General features: G+C 30.7%; 3 protein-coding genes and 1 long non-coding RNA gene across 5 annotated transcripts; 3 read left to right on the forward strand and 1 right to left on the reverse strand.

Moving 5' to 3' along the window:
* The first annotated feature begins 311 nt into the window (after nucleotides 1-311).
* On the forward strand, nucleotides 312-1,752 carry LOC130736010 (uncharacterized). Its single transcript, XM_057587871.1, has 5 exons — nucleotides 312-569; nucleotides 944-1,076; nucleotides 1,159-1,426; nucleotides 1,561-1,657; nucleotides 1,749-1,752. The coding sequence occupies exons 2-5, from the start codon at nucleotides 1,014-1,016 to the stop codon at nucleotides 1,750-1,752; spliced, it is 432 nt and encodes a 143-aa protein (XP_057443854.1). The 5' UTR covers nucleotides 312-569; nucleotides 944-1,013.
* A 484-nt stretch (nucleotides 1,753-2,236) lies between these two features.
* On the forward strand, nucleotides 2,237-3,653 carry LOC130735242 (uncharacterized). The gene is made up of 4 exons (XM_057587319.1): nucleotides 2,237-2,353; nucleotides 2,433-2,587; nucleotides 2,685-3,088; nucleotides 3,212-3,653. Exons 3-4 carry the CDS (start codon nucleotides 2,903-2,905, stop codon nucleotides 3,425-3,427), a joined length of 402 nt encoding a protein of 133 aa, XP_057443302.1. The 5' UTR covers nucleotides 2,237-2,353; nucleotides 2,433-2,587; nucleotides 2,685-2,902; the 3' UTR covers nucleotides 3,428-3,653.
* Nucleotides 3,654-9,090: 5,437 nt separating this feature from the next.
* On the forward strand, nucleotides 9,091-11,777 carry LOC130736011 (uncharacterized). The gene is made up of 10 exons (XM_057587872.1): nucleotides 9,091-9,249; nucleotides 9,366-9,627; nucleotides 9,815-9,911; nucleotides 10,006-10,127; nucleotides 10,221-10,305; nucleotides 10,417-10,546; nucleotides 10,656-10,810; nucleotides 10,913-11,030; nucleotides 11,159-11,350; nucleotides 11,478-11,777. The coding sequence occupies exons 1-10, from the start codon at nucleotides 9,091-9,093 to the stop codon at nucleotides 11,775-11,777; spliced, it is 1,620 nt and encodes a 539-aa protein (XP_057443855.1).
* Nucleotides 11,778-14,760: 2,983 nt separating this feature from the next.
* LOC130735243 (uncharacterized) lies at nucleotides 14,761-17,755 on the reverse strand. Of its 2 annotated transcripts, XR_009018347.1 has the most exons (6): nucleotides 17,496-17,755; nucleotides 17,345-17,420; nucleotides 17,194-17,252; nucleotides 17,029-17,078; nucleotides 15,678-16,138; nucleotides 14,761-14,948 (listed from the first exon to the last, which is right to left on the reverse strand). It is a non-coding gene; the product is annotated as an uncharacterized LOC130735243 (long non-coding RNA). The 2 variants fall into 2 exon arrangements; XR_009018346.1 differs by having other exon boundaries at nucleotides 17,345-17,755.
* Nucleotides 17,756-23,686: the final 5,931 nt, after the last annotated feature.

Below are 23,686 nucleotides of genomic sequence, written 5' to 3' on the forward strand. Positions count from 1 at the left end.
GGATAGTAAATAGGGATGTTCTAAACAGTCTTGGCAAAAAAGAAAAGCGTGACACATTGTGAGCTTGTACTTTCGTGGTGGCGATGTGGAGATATCTCCTACATATTATTTCCGTGTTACTAAGAGTACTGTTTTTCCTGTTCATTTCAAATTGCAGTTTTTTTTTTTTTTGGTGTAATGAGAATTGGGCCAGTTTTGTTAAATTGGGTTCCAAGGTGGGCTCCATGTATCCAGTATGATAGATTTGAAACAAAACTCCAATTTAACAAAACAGACGGCAGTTTTTTCAACAATGTTTGACCTAAGTAACATATATTAGATACAACCGTTTGATACAAAACTCAAATCACACGGCAATTTCGCTTCTCACCCTCAAAATTCTCCATAATTTCAACCTCTTTCCGTCAGCAGTGAATCACGATTGGTACTTTAATTCATTATTCAATGGTTTTCCTCATTTTCTCCTATTTTTCTCCTATGTCACTCAAATCGTGGAGGATTATGGCCCTGGTTTTCCGATTTGATGTAATGGGTGACAAAAGCTTCCATATCTATGACGATTGACGCAGGTAATGTGCTCCATATTTATTCCCTCAGCAAACGTTGTTGTCCCAGTATTCTTGCCTCAGCAAATGTACTTGTTGGCAAATTTTATGGGTTTTAAACTGAAATTTAGGGTCAATTTATGGATTTCCTCTGCCATATATCAATTTGATTGGTATGTGTTGTCAGTTCAAATGGGATGTTTCTGAAAACGAGCAATGAAAGTCTGATGAAATGAGCTCCATCAATTTGTGATCTTTTGTTGTCTATAAATAGGCTCCTCTTGCTTTGGTTATTTCAACTTGAGTTATAAGTTGTTGTTTGTGTTTTGTTTGTTCTTCTTTTATTTGCATCTTACTGTAATAACAGTTCCAATGTCTCATACTGCTGGCATTAACAGTCCATTGAAATCTCTTTGTGGTGGAAGGGATACATGGAGGATTAAAGTAAGGGTTATTCGTGTATGGGAGATGTCTCCAGTTTCTCAACCATCAAAACCATATGCTATGAGTTTGGTCTTGGTTGATTCTGATGTAAGTTCATCCTGAAGTTGTTAGTAGTATTTAACATTGTTATTAACTTTAGTAGTTGTTTAATTTAATGTGTGGTTTGCAGGGTATGAGGATTGAAGCGGTCATACGTAAAGGCATGATCCAGAAATTCAAGAGGCTGATTGTTGAGGGCCAAGTTTACAAAATAGTATACTTCAATGTTGTTGAAAATGATGGAGCTTATCGTGCATCCCCACATGAGTTCAAGATTGTGTTTAATGGTAGGACAAAGGTGGAACGTGACCAATCTGATATCATACCATTGAACTCTTTCTACTTCAAGAACTCTGAAGAAATCTCTGCTACCCTTGGTGAATCAGATGTTTTGGTTGGTGAGATATTTTATCTGTAGCCTTCTTCTATTTTGTTTAGTGTTGATATTCTTTTTATAATTTGGCAAGAAAAATTGAAATTTTGCACATGTTGGCCCATATGTACTCATAATATGGAATAATTTTGGTGACAGATATGATTGGGTTGGTTACTGCTATATCTACTGAAAAGCAATATGTGAAGGGTGGTAATGTTAATAAGATTATTGTGTTGGAGCTCACTGATGATAGGTATGTAATATGTAATATTTTTCATTGGTCGAAATTTGTAATGGTTAAATGTAATTATTTGCATAATTGTGGTATTTTTTGTAACTGAAAGTTAATTTTTTTGCTATAAGGGGGAAGTCCATTGTTCATTCTTTGGGCGATATGTGGATATTGTTAGGCAGTTTGCAGCTGTTGGAGGTCATGGTATGCCTGTAGCAATTATTCAGTTTGCTAAGGTGAAGACGTTTAAGGGTAATTATTTATTCTCTTTTTGCATTATGTATAAATTTTGTGGAAACTGTATTGTATCTTTTTTTTTTAAATTGAGAAGTTGTAGAGATGTTGTAATTTGTTTTTAGTTTAAAATTCAAATGGTTTATGTGGCAGTGCCTACTTTTATAATTTGGCAAGCATTTTTGAGATGTTCTTATGTTGTGTGTTTTGGTGCAGGAGATGTTGTTCTACAAAATGTTATGAATGCTACCAAACTTATGTGGAATCCTGATGTGCCTGAGGCTAATTCATTTCGTGATGGGTAGTTTGCTGCATAAATTTATTTTTTTGTTAATTGTTTCAATCCCAAACTTGTGTTATTTGAATGATGTTGACCTTCCTATTGGACAAATTGATGATGGGTTTCGTCGGCTTCCAACTGATCAAGACTCTGTTTCTCTCTTCCCTAGGAAGAGTATTGGTGAACTGCACAGTACTGGAGAGGTTATATTTCATGTTTAAATCTGCACATGCACCTTGAACTTAGACCTATCACATTTTTTAAACTTTAATTATTTTACAGGAAGGTAGGTTCACAGTGATGGCAGAGATTGTTGGCTTAACTGATGGAGAGAAGTGGTGGTATACTTCTTGCCATTGCCATAGGTCTGTTACAGCTGAGGATGGACTATATTTTTGCTCTGCTTGCTGTGTCCATGTATTTGAAGTTACCCCAAGGTATTGATCAAATTGTCCTGTTTTGGTTTTTTCCTTACTGTAGTGGATTTTCACAATTTCAATTGTTAATTTTAGAAGTTTTTATTTGTGATCTTAGATTCAGGGTGAAATTTGAGGTTTCTGATGGTGAAGACCTTGCTACATTTGTGTTGTTTGATGCTGATTGTCAAAATCTGATTAACAAGACTTGCAAAGAATTAGTTGTTAGCTCCAAGGCCAGTAAAGCTATTATTTTTTTGATTTTCTACCATTTAAGTATACCCAAAATTACTTTAGCCAAGGACTAAGGCTATCAATTCTGATTTGCAGGGTGTTATGGGAGATGGGGAATATCCTGCTGAAATTTATGGTCTGATAGGTACAAAGCTGATTTTCATTGTTGAAAAGTTAGCTGACCATGGTTCAAAGTATGATCATTCTTACAAGGTGAAGAGTATATGTGCTGATGAGACTTTAGTGGAAGCTTTTAATGACAATGAGAATGTTCAAACTGCAAACAATGTGTGTTTCTTATTCCTATAAAAAAATTTATGTGTTTGTTTTATCAATTTGTTCTTAAAATGATAGTACTATATGTATATGTATATGAAGTTTTTAACCATGGATCATTTATTGAATTACTAGGTTCAATCAAGTGATGTTGAAGGATCAAACTTAACTCCTGAAAATTCTGACACTATAACACAGCTTGGCCCCAATGTTATTTCTTTGGATGACATCTTACCTGGTGATGGGTCTGCTGTATATTCATCAGTTGGAAGTGGTAGTGGATTGGAAGCAAGTTCTAGCAAGCCTTCCAAAAAAATGCGTCTGAGGGGAACGAAAGTGGAAAAGCTGTGAATGTGAAGTTTAGTTAGTTGCCTTGGTTTTAATTGGAGCTTCTCAGACTTTTGGCTAATCATTTGTGCATTGTTGGGTTATTGTGGTGAACCCACCACATGCACTTTGACTGTGATCTGAGAAGTATTTGGATGTTTTCCAACTTTAGGGCAACAATAAGTAGTATTTATATTTTGATGTTATGTAGTATGTTGTTGTTAATTTCCAATTTCCAAGTCTCTTTATGTTGTATCCCTTGCACTTTTATGATAACTTGTGATGTACATTTTGTTAAGTTATGAGTTTCAGACTCTTTTGTTTATTTGTTAAGTTGTTTACATTAATACATGTGCACTGGCATGATATGAAATTATTGTTCATTTTATCTTCCAAATAGGTCTAACCATACCGGTAATAATTAGGGCTTGTGTTCACAGAAGTAGTTGTTTATATTTCAAAATAGTAAAGGTATTAGGAAGTTGTTAATTTGTTTCCAAGTTGTTACATTTGTTTCTCTTTATTTGTTGTAGGCTATCCACTAGATCTTAGCCTGAATATTTTATTATCATAAAATCAAGTGAATTTGAAGACTTTTTTGTTGGAAATTACCATCACATTAAATGCTTTTGAAAACAACTTTCAATCAGGTTCTTAATATTGAAGGAAGTATTAGAGTACATATAAGATGACAAAGAAAGGGCCCACAGTTAACCAGCAGTAAAGGATAATAGGAAAATGAACAAAGGAGACAAAAGGTCCTTAGGAGCATGCTAACGATTTTCCTTCTTTAATGCTATCTACCTAGGAAAACCAAATGCATCCTTATCTATAATTATGATCCAGAATTATAATAACATTAGAAGTTTAAAACTTAATTGCATCAATTATTATTTTAGTATAATTGTTTATATAAGTTACGGTAAAATTTAATTCATTAGCTTTAATTGGATCCAATTGAGAATCCTTATTTATATTTGAATGTTAGGTGTGGTAGATATATTAATCATGCACTTTTTAAAATCCTAATTATTTGTTTTTTTAGTGTTATATGATAATAATAAATGTCTTTTTTTATTGTGGAAATTGGAAAAAGAAAAGTCTTGGAATTGGAAATTCGGTTATTAATTTAAGTAAAAAATACTTATTATTCTTTATCACATCCTAAATTTCAATGACACATGAAATTAAACTTCATTATAAGACCTGAGAACTGTTAAAATTCTGAAATCCGTTTTACACATTCAACGTTACCTCTTCTTTTTCTCTCTCGTCTTTTTGTTGGTTTCTCCTATTTAAACTCTTCTTCCTTTATTTTGTTAACTTGAATCACTTCTCTTTTACTGGTGTCTGTGCTTTTCTCCCTCAAAGTGGCTATCTGTCTTCCATCTTCAGTTCAAGAGTAAGGGTTAGGAAATTTACTGCTTTTATCAAATCTGGCCCCTCTCCCCATCATGTGTTATCTGTGATCCATAAAAGTTTCTACCTTTGTATATATGTATGTGAATGCCTTTGTAATGCCTATTTGCATGGCCGTTTCATAAATATTTGGTTAATTTTTGTTTCGTTTGTATACTTTATTTGAAGGATGTGTTCTGGTTTTGTAGTTTTTGTTGCATGTGTGAATGGGGATGTCAGCTTTGGTATCTGGAAGTTACTTTTTTTCTTTTTAACCTTGCATGCAGATATATGTTATATTTGTTTTATCAGTAATCTGTTGAATCATCACCTTAATCTGGAATGTTTGGATCTGCTACTTCTGTAATTTACAGTATTTTGTATCCAAGTCAGTGAAAAGTAAGTGAAAAAAAACTTATGATGGATTGAAAATTCTGGATCAACATCCTACTATTTTATAATTATCTTTAATTTTTTGGGTGTTGTAGATTCATAATGATGAAAGTTTTTCCCTTTCCAGATTTAGAGCCAAATCACAATGTTCTATGTGTTTTTGCATGTATGATTAGTTTTGATCTCTACTTTGGACAATGAATTGTTAGCTTGTGAAATAGTAGATTCGGAGAATTAATATTTTTTGGCTTCATATGATTGTATCTGTTGTTTATAGTAGAAAAAAGGTGCTACATGACTTCCTTATGTGTTGTATAAACAAGTTCTTCCTTTGTTTTCATTATTAATCTATATTATTAAAACTGTCTTCCTGATGTGCAGTAATAATGCATCCTTTTTCGCTGAGATTTCCTCATTCCAATAAGAGGATCTTTGTCAAACCACTGCGTGTGGGAATGGTAATGTTGATTTGTTACATGGTCCATCTAACATATTAGAGATATGATTTGGTTGGAAATTAATATAGTTTGATGTAATTTTTTTGTTCATTAATTAGGTACATATTCATGTTCCAAGGCGATTTGATGATCATTTTGGGCCAGGACTTGATGATTTTGTGGAGTTACGAGATCCTGTTGGTAATACTTTCAATGTTAAGTTTGAGTACCAATTCAACAAGGCTAGATTTTCTGATGGTATTTCAGAATTGCGTGTTGTCCATCAATTGGAATCAATTGTGTGGATTCGATTTTCCTACCGTAGAGAATCTAGGTTTGACATAAAAAATTTTGATGGCCATTTGAGAGAGATTGAGTACAGGATTAAACAACAAGTTGAGGAGCCAGGAAATTCTCTGGATGGAAACCATTCATCCCTTCATAGCAGTGAAGATAAAAATATTGTTGATTTAGTGACAGAGGATGAGTGTGATAATGTGGTCAGCAAGCTTCAATTTCATAAGCTGGTTTGGTTGCCTGATATTAGTCTTGCCCACATGACTGGGAAGAGAGCTCTGGTGGGGTTTATTTGTGTTATTATTTTCATTGTGCTTGTTATAAATTTGCTATGTTCCTTACTTGATGTTGTTTATTGTAGATCATTCCAGGATGTGTTCAGCAAAGTGCTTTTCCTAAGCTTCCATCTGAAATTAAGGTGTGCCTTCCAAATGGTACATGGACGCAGTGGCAGATTGTTTGGCATCCTATTTGTAGTTCTGTGGCAGAGGACTCTGTCAAGCCTGAGATGGTGGGTGAGATAGGTGGAGACTGGTGCGATTTCCTCAGGGATGAGTTCAACAGAACTGGTTCTATTGCAGCAAACAGAATGCAAGTTTGGAGACTCCCTCAGCCAAATAGTTTCAGTGTTCATGTTTTCACATGTTAGTCCTTTATCATGTTATGTGTGTGGTTGTTTTTTGGATAGCGTTGATGAATTTTGAGAATGTAGTTGGTCTGGACTTATTGGTTTAACTCCAATGTGTTATTTTGGGTTAGTATTAGTAGTTGGTGAACAAGCTTTTCCAGTGTTACGTGGACAACTTAGTTTTCTTTAGTGTTATGGTCAGAAATTGAATTTTGTGGGAGAACTACTCAAGTTAGAGTTGTGTTCACAATTCTATTCAGTTGTATGAGTGTGTTATCCTTGTGTTGAATTTGCTGGTTTTATAAGTAGTTTATTTAGCCATGTTGATATTATTTTATTATCTAATGCCTAACTGAAACCAACTTATTTTGAAATCTACACTTACTTTTTGATACCCAATCTGGTTGATTATTTTTAAAATTGCTTTGAAATTAGGCATGAATTAGTGGAAAGTTAAATAATATTTCAACAATTGATTTGATTAGGTATTTGGTCACAATTTAGATTGTGTATGTTAGTGCACGTATGAATGCTTATCTAGATTGGGAATATATTATTTTTGTTTCATAAGATTAAGGAAATTATTTTAAGAATATAATATTCTTTTATATTTGATTTGTTTTTGTTACAAGAGTATATATTTAAATCTAATCTTAAGACAAAAGATTATAGTGATTAATCTAAACAATTATGTAATATGCTTGTTTATAACAATGTTTATAAAGGTTTGGGTTTGAATTTTAAGAATCGAAATAACCCTCGGTTGGAGAGTCAGTTTCACCCTTATGTGTATCTGCTTGGTCCAAACAGGGTTGCCTCTGAAATAGGATAATTGGTGTGCCCCTAAACAAAAAATCTAAGTTGAATTTAAGTTGAATGGATTCTTGTGTTATTTCATATAAAATATAATTTTTTTATATGAAATCATTTTAATGAGTGGTTTTGATTCTTATCGTTTGAATTATAGGTATATATATATCTTTTGATCACTTTTAATTTGAAATAAAAATCCATTTGTATATTTTATTTTATTGTGTATTCCTCATTATAAATGGGGGTTGGAGTTATTTTGGAACTTATTTATGTAAATAAGAAGTGTGTGTTATTAATCTTGAATTTAATGTTGACAAAAAACAATATTATAGGTCAATGTTATTTTTGTTAAAAAATTAATAAATAAAATTATAACTAATAGCAACTTATCTTTACGTTAAAAAAAAAAACTTATCTTTATTTTGATTGGAAGAAGTGTTATTTGGGTCAAACTTTCTCTTAGGGTGTTTAGACCACCCTTTTTAAACATTAATATAAATTGATAGTTATTAAATAGTTTTTGAATTTTTTTTTCTTATAAAAGTAGCTGAGGAGGTAGTATACAAAAAGGTGGAGTATACATTTAACCTACTTTACTATTTCATTTCATCCAAAATCACATTTTCCCCACACTCAATATATTGAAGTTGTCACACCATATTGTAGGAGATTTCATTGTGTGACATGTGTTTGATTTATTTTTTATTAGAATCCTATCTAATTGACATGTTGGTACTTACGTGTTATTGTATCATGATAGTGATTTCAATATTTGCATATTTATAGTAGTTTCATATTTATATTACTTAAGTTTTTATGGCTGATTTTTTTTTTAAAAATATCCATTACCCTTAAATATATTTAGTTATTTGTCTTATTACCAAATAAAAAATTCTATATTTTGATACTGTTTTTCTAATCCTATAGGCCAACCTGTGTAGAGTATTTGTTAAAAAGTGAGATATTTACTTAAATATAAAATATTATTGTTATTTTTTTGAAAAGTTGTTCCAATATTTATTTCCATTAACAACTATATATATCAAGTCATCGTCAAAATCAAAAGGTATATCAATCTAACTTTGAGTTGGTTTTTTTATCTGTGTACTAACAAAATTGATTTGAATTTGTTGATATTTAATATATATATATATATATATATTTGCTGTGTAGAAGTACAAATACTCAATACATGAGTTTGGACCTCTCAAATCACAATTTCAATTGATGATTTTTTCCATGCGTAAGTTCAAACAAAAACCCTCATTACGGTGTACTATCCGCAGGTGTTTGGTTCGTTTGTTCACTTCAAGTTATGGTGCCTTTGGTTAATTTAAATCCAATCTATTTCTCAAATTACAACCTACCTTCTACTGTTTTAAGTGAGATGTAGAGTGAAGTCATCATGCTCCATTCTTGAGGTATTTATATATCCATCCTGTGACATGAATCCTTTCCCTTATTTCCTGTTATGTCACACCACAATTGATTGTCGTCCTTTTCATATCAAGCATGTTCTCTGTTATGGTTTGATTCACAAGCAAGTCCTTATGAAGCTTTGTTATTTTAATTGATATTTCTAAAAGCTTACCAGAGTTTTTTTGTCTATATAAACAACCATAGAAAGAGTTGTTAAGTATACCACAAGAGAAGTGAACTTGCATTTCTTTCTTCCTCTTCTTATTGCTCGATATCTTTTATCTGAATTCAGTTCCTGAGCTATGGATCCTGTTGTGACGCCCTTCCACACGTTAAGCCAACTTTCATTGTGGCCACATATCTGGACAATTAAAGTTCGTGTAATTGGTTTTTGGAAGACTCCTGAAGATATGATGGAATCAAGTCATTCATCCTTGAACATGGTTTTGATAGACCGTGAGGTATAGTTATCTGAACACAAAATCTCCCTTTCTTATATTTTTCCTTCATTCTGCTAATTAGTTATTGTTATATTATGTTGATAGGAGGTTATTTTTGTTTTGATTTTTATATGTAGGCTGTCAAGATTGAAGCATATGTATGCAAGGAAGACCCAATGACTAAGAACATAGTTCCTGGTTGTGTCTATAAGTTTTCAATTTTCCAGGTTACTTGCAACCATGGTGATAATCGTGTAACAAACCATCGTTACAAGCTGCTCTTGCACTCTCGCACTTTGATTTTCCCCTCTGTGGAACCAAGTATCCCTTTTGATGGATATGATTTTCTTGACATTGGGCATATTCGAAGGAACTTTGACACATTTACCTACCTGATAGGTTATAACTTATCACAATCAATGTTATTTCTAATTTCAGCAGTGGATGGTTTGTTTTATTTGCATAAAAGTAAACTATAATTAATTTCTAATGCTATTTCCTGACTATCTACATTACCTAAATTTTTATTTTTTTCTTATTTTGGTATCTTTAATGATATAGTATATTTGTCTTTGTTGTGAACTAGATATTGCTGGGCTGGTTTCTTCCGCATCTAAGGAGAAGCTGCTTATAAAGAATAATACCATGCATAAAATGATTACTGTGGAACTTGTTGACACAGGGTTGTTCATTCCCCTTTGTTGTGCTTTTAAATTTGTCTTTTGGGCCTAATCCTAGGTGTTATTTGTAATTTCAATGGTTCAAATTCATTTACAGGGGGAGGATGCGTTGTTTATTTGTCGGAGACATTGTTTCGATGTTTGTTCAGTACCTGTGCTCTAATTGGACTTCAAAATTTGTTGTTGGGCTGCAATTTGCTGCACTTAAATATGTTGAAGGTATTATGTTATTTTCCTATTAATTCATGAGTTCCATCATTTGCATCATCATTTGGACCTGTTATTTATAATTTGTATTAACTTTTGTTGTAGGGAAACTTATGGTTAAAAGTATTCCTAATGTCACCAAGCTTCACCTGAATCCTATTGTAGAAGAGCAGTCAGCTTTTGCTGAGAGGTAAAACATTTTGAATAAATATGTGTATTCTTATTCCAAGTTGATATCATAGCCTAATGATTCCTTCATTCATTTTATTGAATTTTGACATTTGATTTTATGTTTTGGTAGATTTAGGGGCTTTGAAATTGAAGAGCCGGTTGCATATATTGGGTATCGTGATATTCGTTTGAACTTGCAAGATGATTTTATTAACTTGCATCCAGCTAAAACATTAGCCCAGCTTATTCACACAAAGGAGGTTGCTGAAATTTAGTTTGGATGAGTGTTTTAGTTGAATTGAATATAGTGTGTGGTTTTCATTTTATCAGGTGCTGATTTTAGGACTTCTCTTTTATTGTATTCTACAGAGGGGTGTGTTCATTGTTCGGGCTCGCATTGTGTCTGTCATTAAAGGTGCTGGCTGGGCATACCCTTCTTGCCGCTGCTATACTGAACTGAAATCTGTCAACGATGGTTATAGTTGTAGTCGTTGTTTTAGGAACATGGTGAAAATGATTCATAGGCAAGTTCATTGTTTTAATGTTTGTTTGATTTTACGTGAAAAAAAAACAATCGGTATTTTGTTACTTCTATGGCAATTGATAGTGCTATCTTACTTGTATAGGTATCGTGTTAAGGTTGAGGTTTATGATGGGCTTGAAAGTGCTGTGTTTGTTTTGGGTGATCCAGAAGCTATGCAGATCATTGAAAGAGCTTGTGAAGAATTTGTATATGTATCTCAGGTTAGCTATCATTGTGTATAGTGCTATAGTGTATAATGTATGTCATAGTTAAGCCCTTTCACCATGTTGCTTGTGTAATTCAATTTTATTTGGTGAATGATCTAACTTATTATTTTGCTTGAATTAAGCAACCTTTGGCAGCCAACTTTCCACGTGAGATTGAAGACAAATTGGTTGGTGCAGAAGTTTTATTCAAGATTCGTAATGATACTGGAAGCCTCTATAATGGTCACTGCTGTTATGATGTTCTTCGAATTTGTTCTGATACTGAAACAATGGACTTGTTTACTCCTAACTGCTCAAGTATTACACCATTGAAGGTACAAGTTACATCTTATATTCATAATCAGTTATCTGCACAACTGAATTATGTTGTCATTAGTGAAAATATAGCTATAACTATGTGTTTTTATCTGATCAACTTGTAATTTAAATTGTTTATTTCAGTCTAAGTTTGTTCCTCCTTTCACTTATCTGGAGGAAGACAGTGTGGAAGCTGCTGCTGGTGCAGAAAATGTTGTTAGCTTTGATGAAGATGAGCTGATGAGTGATATGCAGTACCATGGAACTCAGTTTGAAGGTTATCCTTCCGAGGAATCAACTGCTCGCAGCGTCACTCCAATGACTGGTGTCCTGCCTTTAAGGAGGAAATTATTTCATGGATCTGAATTTGGTGATGGCAAGGAACCTGATGGCATTCAAGTTAAAGAAGGAGTGCATGAGGAATTTCTTGCTACTGTGGAATGATAATAATTAGTATTCAATTATATAGATTGGTCTTATTTGCTAACTGTTTCTATCTCTACAAGTGAAGGTTGTCATTTTGTTTTGTTGGAAGTGTTTATTTTATGTTCATCATAGTTAAAACAATGTCTGTCCATTGTCTTTTGTTGCCAAGCCTTTTGTGGATTTTATTCAGAAGCCAATCTATGTAGTTATTGTTTACCAGTTGAACTCTCTTCTGTAATGATCTTTAATCGTTATTATATTATGTTTGGTTAATTAGTTTGTGTTTTTACTCTACTCCAACGGTTTGTGTAATTGGTTTTTGTGCTGGTATGCAAAATTGTATTATAAGCTTACTAAGGGTACCTCAATCTGTGGTATGTACAAGGAATATTTCACTAGGTTTTTGTGGTTCATCTTATTCTCCACAGAATCTGAAGGGAACAGGATAGTATGATGGAGATTTAGTTTTCTTTTTTACGATGCTGGAGTCTAATTAGGCAGCCTCCCTGTTGTAATTTTTCAGTTTGTTTTAATTGTTTCCCTGTGTTGGGTTTTAACCCTTATTAATATATGCTTTTTGGTTTCCAAAAAAAAAAACTGTTGATAGACACACAAATAAGCATTTGTTCTATTACTAAATCTGAAATGATTTTTTGAAATGTGTCTTATTCTTCTTAGTTGATTGGATTTATTTGTCACACTCATTTATTGAAACTGATTTAGGATTCGTCAGTCTTTGAAGTAGAGAGAGTAAAATATTATCAAGTAAATAGGTATGAGGAAAAAAATACTTATAGTACATATTGTAGGTGATATCATATTTAAAAATTCCTATGTTTGAGGACTTGGACAAAGAAAGAAGGTGAGAAATTGAGGTTAATATAAGGGATACTGAAATAATATTGATTGAAGCATTAGTTACTTAAGTCATACTCTTATATTGAAGGTTAGTTTTTATTTTAATATAACTAGTAAGTTACCCGTGCAGATGCACGGGTCGCGGTCGGTCGACCGCGATCAATTTTTCTCAACAATTTTTATTTAAAAAATCTATTTATAATTAAACATTCATTATAATCGTTTTAAAAAATTGTAATTTTTGTTAGTATAGAAATTTTCCCCGTTGGTTAATGAATTATTTTTTAAAAAAATTAAAAAATATTTAATCTAAATAAGTTTTAGTTAACCAAAAAAATTAAAATTAAGATGAAAATGTTTATTTAAAAATTGAAAAAATAATTTATACAAAAATTTAATATAAATTAACTTTGTATAAAGGAAGATAAAGTTTTTTTTGGAACAATATAAATGAAGATAACGTAACCTCTATATAATATAGTAAAGGTTTGATTAAGTTTATGAGAAATCTATGACTGAATAATATTTTTTTGAGTTTCTTTTCATAACAAAACTCTATATAATAAATTAAAATTATTATGCAAGAATTATAATGAATTTATTTAGTTAAAGATCGAGAAACTAATTTTGTAAAAAAATATTTAATATAACTCGGTACAAATGAAGACATAACTAATCTCAATATATTATGAACTTCATTATGTGATAATTTTAAAAAAAGAATTATTTTTGTAAGCATAGACATTTCCTAGTCGAAGATATAACTAATCTCTAAATAAATAAAACCTTTTAATGTAAGAATTTTAAAAATTATTATTTTAGATAGAATAGATATTTTCCCCGTAGATTATGAAATTATTTATTTAAACTATGAAAATAAAATATATTTAAATCATTTATTAGTTTAGAAAAATAATTTAAATTATATTGAAATTATGTATTTGAACATAAAATAACTTATAATAAATTTTTTTATATATAATAATAAATTTGATGCAAACTTTGTGTAAATGAATATATTATTAATATCTGTATAATGAAAAAAATTAACTATGTAAGAATAAGTAAAAAAATTATTATTTCAATTAGCATAAATATTTCCCCGTTGATTTATAAATTAACTCTGTATAAAGATGATATAACTAATCCCCATATAATATAAAAATTCATTATAAAAACTTTTTAAAAAAATTATTACTATAGATATTTTTTTAGTTGGCATAGATATTTTTCCGATGATTAATGAAATTATTTATTCAAACATCTAAATTATTTTACACTTAAATTTAAAGTAAATTAACTGTATAAATGAAGATATAACTAATCTCTATAAAATAAAAATTCATTATGTAAGATTATTTAAAAAAATATTATTTTAGTTAGCTTATATATATTTCCCCATTAACCAATTAAATTATTTATTTAAGCATTAGAAAATTATCTTACTTAAATAATTTATTAGTTTAGCAAATTAATTTTAGTTATTTTACTTACTTATAATAAAATGTAATGTAAATTACCTTTGTATAAATGAAGATATAAATAATCTTTATATATTATATAAATTTATTATGTAAGACCTTTTTAAAAAAGTATAATTTTACTTGACATAGATATTTTCCCCATTGATTAATGAAATTATTTATTTATTTATAAACATTGAAAAATGTATTTTGTAAAAAAGTTAATGTAAATTAACTCCATATAAATGGAAATAAAACTAATCTCTATATGACATAAAAGTTCATTCTGTAATAATTATAAAAAAGTAATTATAAAAAAGAAATTATTTTAGTTAGTACAAATATTTTCATCGTTGATTAATTATATTATTTATTTAAACAGTGAAAAAAAATTATTTAGCCAATAACTTTTTGATAGGAGATACTATATTTATCACGTAAGTTGAACAAATATTTTTTAATTAACAAAATACCATGACTATTTGGAATTCTAGTAGGGAAATGTATATTTAAATTTTTAATCAAAAAATGGTATAAGAATCACATTATTTGACGATATTGACAAAACTATGTTGGTATATTCTTAAATTTAAGTCATCTTTCGAGTCAATTATTTCTAAAGATGTTAGGGTAGGAGAATGGCAAAAAATGAATTTGTAAGATTAATATAAATTATAGCGGCAACTAAAAACAAAAATAAGATTTCCAATTAAAGGTATACTGATGACCAAATAGAAAGCATATCCTTCTAAGAGAGCCATATTTTTCCACAGATAAGTGTTGTACTTGAAGATACCATCCGCTCCTAACAGCACATTATCTTCTTTATCATGCCTAACCATCTTCTTCTACATGCTCTCAGTCTTCCCTGGCACAACACAATCAAACATTATAGTGAAACCAAAATCATCTCCAGAAATAGATCAACAATGTGATAGTTATGTGTTTAACTATGTAATCCTGATAATGGAGTAATATCAATAACTAATTTTTTTAGGGGTCCTTATGTTAAGGTCAGAGCACAGTTATAAATTTTACTCCTATAATTCACTCTTTAGCTAGAGTTAGATTGGACAGGCCAAGAAGAGGCAGTAAGCTCTTTTTTATTTTCCTCTTCTTAAAGAAATAAATGAGTATCAACAAAAGAAAAATAGTTAAGAGATGAAAGCAAAATGAAATGAATACAAAGTATGCATAATCCAAAATTTATCAATGGCTCAAAAAAATGAGTATCAACAAAAGAAAAATAATTAAGAGATGAAAGCAAAATGAAATGAATACAAAGTATGCATAATCCAAATGAATTGATTAAATCATAACCAAAATACATAATCAAAATTTATCAATGGCTGCCCAAGACGTGTTCGCCACAATATGCCAAGACGTGTTCCCATAAACATCACATTTGTAACTTTGCATTTGAAGATCTCCTCAATGACTAAGACATATTCCTAGAAGATACATTTTATCCATTAAGTGGTGAACAAAGCCAAGCTTATTTTAAAACATTTGCAATCCCTCAACCAAGAATGAAGTATGCGCATCATATGTAATAGCAAGCATTGAAACAAAACAGGACATGAGTTAACTTACTAACATATTGTGCTCTGGAACTCGCTTGTCGAAAAGGGCATCAGGTTCGTTAAGACTATTTTCAAAACTTGCTACTAATTTCAGTTGCTCCATAGCCTCTAGTAAAGCATGATAAAAAAAAAGAATAAAAAATCTAAACAATAGTGGAACTTATAAGAGAAATAATGAAGAAAACCGGAAGTAATTAAAATATACAAAAGAAAAAATAAATGAAAGCCCAAAATTAAGTCAAAATGGAATCAAAATCCATTCAATCTAACAAAAAATGAGTATATTTGGGTTGGTCCTACAACAGAAAATATAGCCATGATCACAACTCAAGATTATATTGGTGCCCAGATGAACCATAAAAAAGGCATATACTCATCAACTCCAGATTTGACAGATTAGTTATTCTGACTCCTGATTTCCATGTTTCTTATGACTCATCAACTCCAGCGATCGAGTTAGCTTTACGTGCCATACCTAACAGAGAAAAGGTTAACATGTATGTTATGATTGGAGCACATAAAAGACAGGAAGGCAAAAACATACTCATTTCGTTGGCTTCGAAATATCAATCCATGTAAGAAAACAAAAGCAATATAGAGAGACAATAGAATATAAATAGAAAAAAAAGATAAAATCTTGACAAGAACACAGATCTGACCGGTCAAATAGAACGCAAAAAATATCAAAGATTTATATTCAAAGAAGTTGTAGCAAACTGTTTCAGATACAAAATAGTGAGAGCAAGAGTAAAGCATGAGAGCAGGAGTAAGGCATTATAGAAAACAAATAAGCTCAAAGTTGAAGGATTCAAAATCTCAAATAAAAAAGAATTAGTCAGGCGGTAGAATGAAAAAGAATGAGGAACAACAAAGAAAAAAGAACCAAAAAGGAATAGCAGATAATTAAAAATTCAAGAGTGAAGAGGGAGAAAAAGCAGTGTTAAGTTGAAAATTGAGAAGATAAAATAATAAAACTAAAATAGAAAGAATTGATAACAGAATCAATAACAAAATCTCTAAAAGTAGCTCTTAAACAAATTCAAATCTGAAAAACAAAACAAATTGATAAAAAAAAACGTGCAATCAAAATCTAAACCTTAACTCAATGAACAATCCTGGTTTAGTGGAAACCTCCAATGATTTGTAACTCAAGAGAAATAGTAAGGCCACAAATAACCATCCACTCACATTTTAGAAACTTCAAATTTACTACCAAAACAATGTACTGTACTACTCCTTGGGGTTTCCATTTTATTCAATTTACACCATTTCAGGGTATTGAAAACGTCAAAATGCAAATATCACAAGAAGAAAAAAATACAACTTTGATAACAAAATGTAAACCTTAAAATGCAAAGAACAAACCTTGATTAGTGGAAACCTCCAACAAATTGAAACTCAAGAAATGCTAGACCCTGTGTAAACAAAACAACTTCAATAACAAACTTTTCTTTTGAAATGAATAACAATAAAACTTAATACTTTAAGATACAAAATCTATTTACCTTTAAGAAAATAAAACAAACTAACCTTGATTTAGTGGAGACCTGCATCAGATCAAAACTCCAGAGAAGAGTCAAGGTAGAGTGCTACAAAAAGAAAAAATCGTTTCTTTAGGACTAATTACACAACAAAATAGAAGAAAAATTATACAGACTGAAGTACAAAATAAAAATCAAACCTTGGAGGATGATTAGATCAAGTAGTTGGATGGCTGCTTAGAGAGGAAGAGGGAGAGGCAGAAGAAGAGAAAGGGTCTGAAAAATAGAGAGAAGGGTTTGGGTATAGAGAAAAGAGAGACATTTAGTAGAAGTAGAGAATGAAAACAATACCTCAAACACCTTGCATGCAAGAGGGAGGACGAAGAACAACAGAGAAGAAGAACAAAAGAGGCAGTAAAATCATAAAAAATCAAGCCTGATGAAAATGTGAGGACCCCAAGGAAGAAGAACAACGAATGAAATTTCATTTTTTTGTCAAATAGTAAGCCTTCAAAGAGATAGAATTTAAGCATGAAGAGAGGAGATGAAACTAATCGAATGGGTGTAGAAGATGCAGATTGTGATAAAAGAGATTGTGATCAAAGATAGGGTTTGGATTAGTGAGATAGGAAATCTGAAGTACAATAGAAATAGAATTTCTCAAATTTTTTATTGGTTCTCTCTCCAATTGAGACAGACTTTACAGTTTAAATTTTAAAATAAAAAAGGTCAAAGAGGGAAACAGAAGGAAGAGCGGGAAGGAGAAAAGGAGGAGAAAGATTAAAATAAGCCAAAAAAAGGAGGTGCTGACACGTCACCAGAAGGGGGTTTCTTTTCTTAGAGTATATTGATTTATTTTCTTTTTAATTCTTCAAGTGTTGTCATTGAATCTAAAATTTCTACTATTAGGGGTGGTTTCTTATCCTTATGAGATGTTGTCATGTATTTTTATTATTTTAGGTGGTGAAAAAAAACTCTATTTCTACTTTGGTTGCCCATCATTAGATACATGTGTAAAAAAGAATTTATACTAATGGTGCATTACCATTAAAATATAGTTAAGTATCTATTTTTTTATCGGTGAATGTTAGTTGTTAAAAATGTTAGTAAATTAATTCTACCCTCGGTTCGAACCTAGGACCCTTCACCCCACTTAACTCTTATGTCTCTAGCTCTTATCACTTGAGTTATCATTCGGTGACAAATATAATAAAGTATATATTTTATAAGAAAAACATAATAAAGTTTAATTTGTTTTAAATAAAACAAAACCCCAAAATTAATGAATTTAACAATATCAAAAATATTTTTTTAAATGATTAAATTACTTAGCTTGTACATTTACATTCCAATGTTTAGTTCATTATATGTAGTAGATTTAACTTTTGATATGTACTAAGTATTTTAATATTGTAAATCAATTTAGGAAAAAAAGTATTATAGGTAACGTTGTTAAGTTACACAATTTGGATAGGAACTTGTATTTTCAGAAATCACCATTTTGTTTGACTAGATCATGAAAGGATAGTTTATTTGGTTCATGTAACTTTATTAACTTTTTGCTGTCAATTAGCACTCTCTCACTCTCTTAAATCAAGTCACTCAAATCCTTGCATTTAATGCTATGAAATTTCTGTTCAGCCGTCAACCTTTTCCATATCACGTCAGACAGTTCTCATGGGAAAGGTTATCAAGGATGAATTGTTTAAGTAAAAAACTTGCTTTCCATCATTTTACCGCCAACATCTGTATTGTGTTCTTGAAAAAAAAATTATGTATTATAAATATTTAGTTAATAGATATTTTGTTGCTTGTATTATTTCCCTTTAATTCCCTTCCTTCCATTAAAAAAATATTAGTATTTTAGGTTTTAGATATTTTATAAACATAGTTGTTATAGAAATTAATTTCGATACACTTAATATGTAAGAAGTTTTACATGGTGATTTAATCAGAATCATTCATTTGGCTATTTTAAATATTAAAAAATTTAAAAATAATTATGACTTACCAAAATGAATGGATGAAATTGAATAATTGTGAAAAACGTATTTACATTGTAATTCAAAAACTCTAATTATTGTTAATTAAATAATGATAATCCTAATTGAATCTTACTTGTATGCAATGATAATTAAAATAGGTTTTAGATAATCATTTAATCACAAGTATTCATATTGGTAATTAATATTCTAAGAGAGTAATATCTAGATGATATAATTTTTTTTAGAGATGGAAACTAAATTAAAGTAAATGTATGAGTATGAATAATAATAAGAGAAGAGGAATATATGAGTTATAAAATTGAAGGTCCATGAATAAAATGTTAGAGTAGATAATTTATATCTTTTAAAATACTAAGAATGATTTAGGATTAATAATAATAAGTTTATATTGAATAATGTTCATTTCACACCTCGCTTTGAGGTGGATAGAGGTGTAATGATACGAGATATAGGATAAAAGAAAAAATAAAAGAGAAAAAGTATGAGATGTGATAGTTGATAGGAGAAGAAAGATAGAAATAAAAAGAATGGAAATTAAGTTTTTAAAAAATGAGGTGTGTATATTTCATTTCACACCTCATTCCATCTATTACTATATTTTTGTTATTTGTGCCTATATATAGCCTATTGCCAACTTTCGTTCAGTGTTTATCTTCCTCTCAGTAGTCTACTTTTCATTGTCCTCCAAACTTGCCTTTCATGTCTCGACCATTTAGAGGTATTTCTCCATTGGTTTGCTGCTTCATTCCTATCTGTTATGATTTCTTAAAATTATTGAAAAATTGTAACAAACTGAGGGTAATAAAAAGTTGTAGTTCTTAATTTCAGTTTGTTCATTTTTTTAATTGCATCCATTCGTTCCCAAATCTATGCAGACATCTCAAATGAATTGGACCATTCATCCAAGAGATTCAAGCGGCGGTCAACATCCAAAAAACCAACCACCAGAGCTCCATACAAAAGAGCAAGATTTGAAAGAAGTAACTTTGTTTTACGGTGCTATTTATATTTTTCCATTGCAATCTTATATTATTGGTATGCCTGAAATTGTTGTTTTTAAAACATCATTACTGCCCCAAACATTTGGGCTGATTATACGCAGAAAAAACTTGGTATAAATAATGGATATTTGATATGTTTGGCTTAAAATTTGTTAGTGATTAGAACCCATTAGATTAGATTAAGAGATGTTGTTTTTTTTTGAAAGATTAGGATAAGTAGTTAATCATAACAAATTTTATAAAATTTGATGATAGATGCGTTAGTACCCTAATAATAAATATTTTAGTTGTAGTTAATCAATTTTTTGAGGGTCAATTATATTTATTCGGAGATAATTGAAATGTAGAGATGCTTTTACCACATCTCTCATAGACATGATTGCTAAGCAATTAACAAGGGCCTAATAAAATTGATCATCTAAGTAGCCTGTTATTTAACGAAATTAATTGCTTCACTTCCCCTTTTAATGTTTTCTTGTGCTGTTTGTGCCATTAAGTTTGTTATAGATATATGACTAAATGCCCAAAGTGATATATTTTTGAATTAGGTCTTTGGTGGTGAAAATGATTTTAATTATAAAGATTCATTTTTTCATTCCAATATTGTGTTTAATCAGATGAAAATATAAATTTTGAGGAATGGAAACAATGGATGAATGTGATTATAATTGGTGTGAATTATTTAGTTTTGGACTTCTTCTGTCCGCATTTATTTATAAGTCATATTTTAAGAGATTTTATTGTTCCAAAATATAACCCATTTAATGATACCAATGAAATATTTAATACATTTTTCCAAACTTACCTTCATCATTTAGTATGATTGAGATAGTGTGACTTAAAACAAAAACAAAAAATTAGATACAGAAATTCATGGGTAGTTTAGGAAACTTAACTATTTTAACAAATTTATTGGAAATGACTGATTTTTTTTTAACAGGAAATGATTAATTTTCTTAATCCTACAAGATTGGGTAGAAGTAATTTATAATAGGGGATGAAGGGAGTGTAATATTATAGTTAATATTTGCCAAATCTCATTTTGACTCTTTAAAGGGCTTAATGTGGAACCAAAATTTCCTTGTTTTAATGTTAACTAATGGAGGAGTATTTAATATCATGGTTAATTCAATTTTCTTTTTTTTTTAAAAGACACTACGTGGATGCCAATTTATGTCATAACCATTAAGTGTAGTGCTCAAGTCAAGGCATAATTTGTTATTTAGGTGGGAAAGAGTATGCACTGTAGGACTGGGCATTAGTTGATGTCTTTGTTAGAGATCTATCTCATTTAGTTTAGCTCTTTTGTAGTCTTTTATTCACTTTTTTTGTTTTGTGATTGGTTTTTTACTTATTTAAATTAGTGACTCCATGGGAAGTACCTGGTCCAAGCTCGGATTCTAATTCTACACAAACTAACTTAGGCGGCCAAACAGGTTAGTAATTGTATTGAAAATTGATGCACCAACTTTCTTCATGTGTTGTGTGAATGGATAATGTGGCTTTTCATTATTTTGAGGATATAGTCATTTATATGAAATGGTTTTTCATTTTTTATATATTTCATAAGTGTATATACAAATATCATTATTTTCAGAATTCCTATGTTCCTATTTGGCTTGAGGTTTGACAATTTAAGAGTGATTACAAGTTCTTGCCCAATTCCATCATTAACTTATGTGAGGAGGATTGAAATAAAATAAATAATTACATAGATTATCGTATCTAAGGAACTAATATAGTGATTTTAATTAGGCTAGAACACTAAGTGATATGCTTCAATTATTGGGGCATAACTTTAATGTAATAGATATTAGGGAATTGGTGGAGTGCTTAAAAGTAATCAATATCATGTAAATTATATTTTTTTAGGTACATCTAGGTTGGATAGCATTGGGTCGGAACATGAATTTGGAAGTGATTCTCACATTAATGATTATGATGAATCTGATATCAAATTTCAGACAAGTGAACTGCAAGGTAACATTGCTAATTTTGAACTGACCACAATAATGATTTGGCTGCTATTAGAAATTGGGACTTCTAACAGCTGCCATAATTAATTATTAATTTTACTATACAGAATATGCTGATTTTGGGGTTAGGAAATACAATTGTAAGTATTGTGGTGCTTTACTTTGGTATGAGGAAAGAGCAGTGAAATCTAGAAAACCACGATCTCCGGATTTTGCTATTTGTTGCAAGAAAGGAATAATTGCTCTTCCTTATTTAAGGAATCCTCCTATTCTGTTGTGTGGTCTTCTATCTGGCAGTGACCCAAGGAGTAAACATTTTCTTGAACATATTCGATCCTATAATAGTATGTTTGCTTTCACTTCCCTTGGTGGCAAAATTGATCGAACTTTGAATGATGGTGGGGCCCACCTCAATTTATTATTAGTGGGCAAAATTATCATCGGATTGGAAGTTTGCTTCCCGAGGAAGGTGGTACACCAAAGTTTGCTCAATTGTATATATATGATACACATAATGAAGTTCACAATCGGATGAATTATTTCAGGTATTTTGCTTTTGAGATTTGTTGTGATTAATTGGGTCCAGTTTGATGATATGATTTTGGTATTTTGTAATAATTAATTTCCTATTTCTTATGGACTATAGTCAAATGTCTGCAACAAGTTCACTTGATCCCACTTTAGTAGAAGACATTATGAAGATGGTTGATGATGAGAATGTTTTAGCTAAGAGTTTTAGAAGAGTGCGAGATTTTGTTGAGCATGGAGGGGTGAGCAATGTTTCATTAAGGCTCTTTAGAAATCGTACGCGAGATGCTCGAATGTACAATCTTCCAAGTGTGGATGAGGTTGCTGCTTTAGTCGTTGGTGATTTTGATAGCTCTGAATGTGGGCGTGATATTATTTTGCGCACTCAAGGAGGTTCTTTGCAAAGAATTCATGAGAATCATGCATCATTCCTTCCATTGCAATACCCAATGTTGTTTCCATTTGGTGAAGATGGATTCTATAAAAAGATTCCATTTGCAGTCAGTTTAAATAACACCTCTACCAGAAAGCGGAAATACATTTCTTTAAGAGAATGGGTTGCATTCAGATTGCAAGAAAGGCCAAATGAATGTGGTAGAATCTTTAAGTCACGTCGTTTGTTTCAACAATTTGTTGTGGACTGCTACTCAATGATTGAATCACAAAGGTTGTTTTTCATACGTACGAATCAAGCAACCATTAGGAAAGATTTTTTATCTGGAATTGAAGAAGCAATTGATCGTGGTGATTCGAATGCGTCTATGGTTGGCTCACGAATTGTGTTGCCATCGTCATTTACTGGTGGAAGACGTTACATGTTTAATAATTGCCAAGATGCAATGGCCATTTGTAGAACATTTGGATATCCAGATTTGTTCCTAACAATGACCTGTAATCCTAAGTGGCCTGAGATTGATAATATTGTGTCTGCTTCTGGACTATGTGCATTTGATCGTCCAGATATTAGTTGTAGAATATTTCATATGAAACTTTATGAACTTATGGCAGATTTCAAGAAGGGTCAATTCTTT

Source organism: Lotus japonicus, chromosome 2 (assembly GCF_012489685.1).
Source record: "Lotus japonicus ecotype B-129 chromosome 2, LjGifu_v1.2".
Classification (NCBI taxonomy): domain Eukaryota; kingdom Viridiplantae; phylum Streptophyta; class Magnoliopsida; order Fabales; family Fabaceae; genus Lotus; species Lotus japonicus.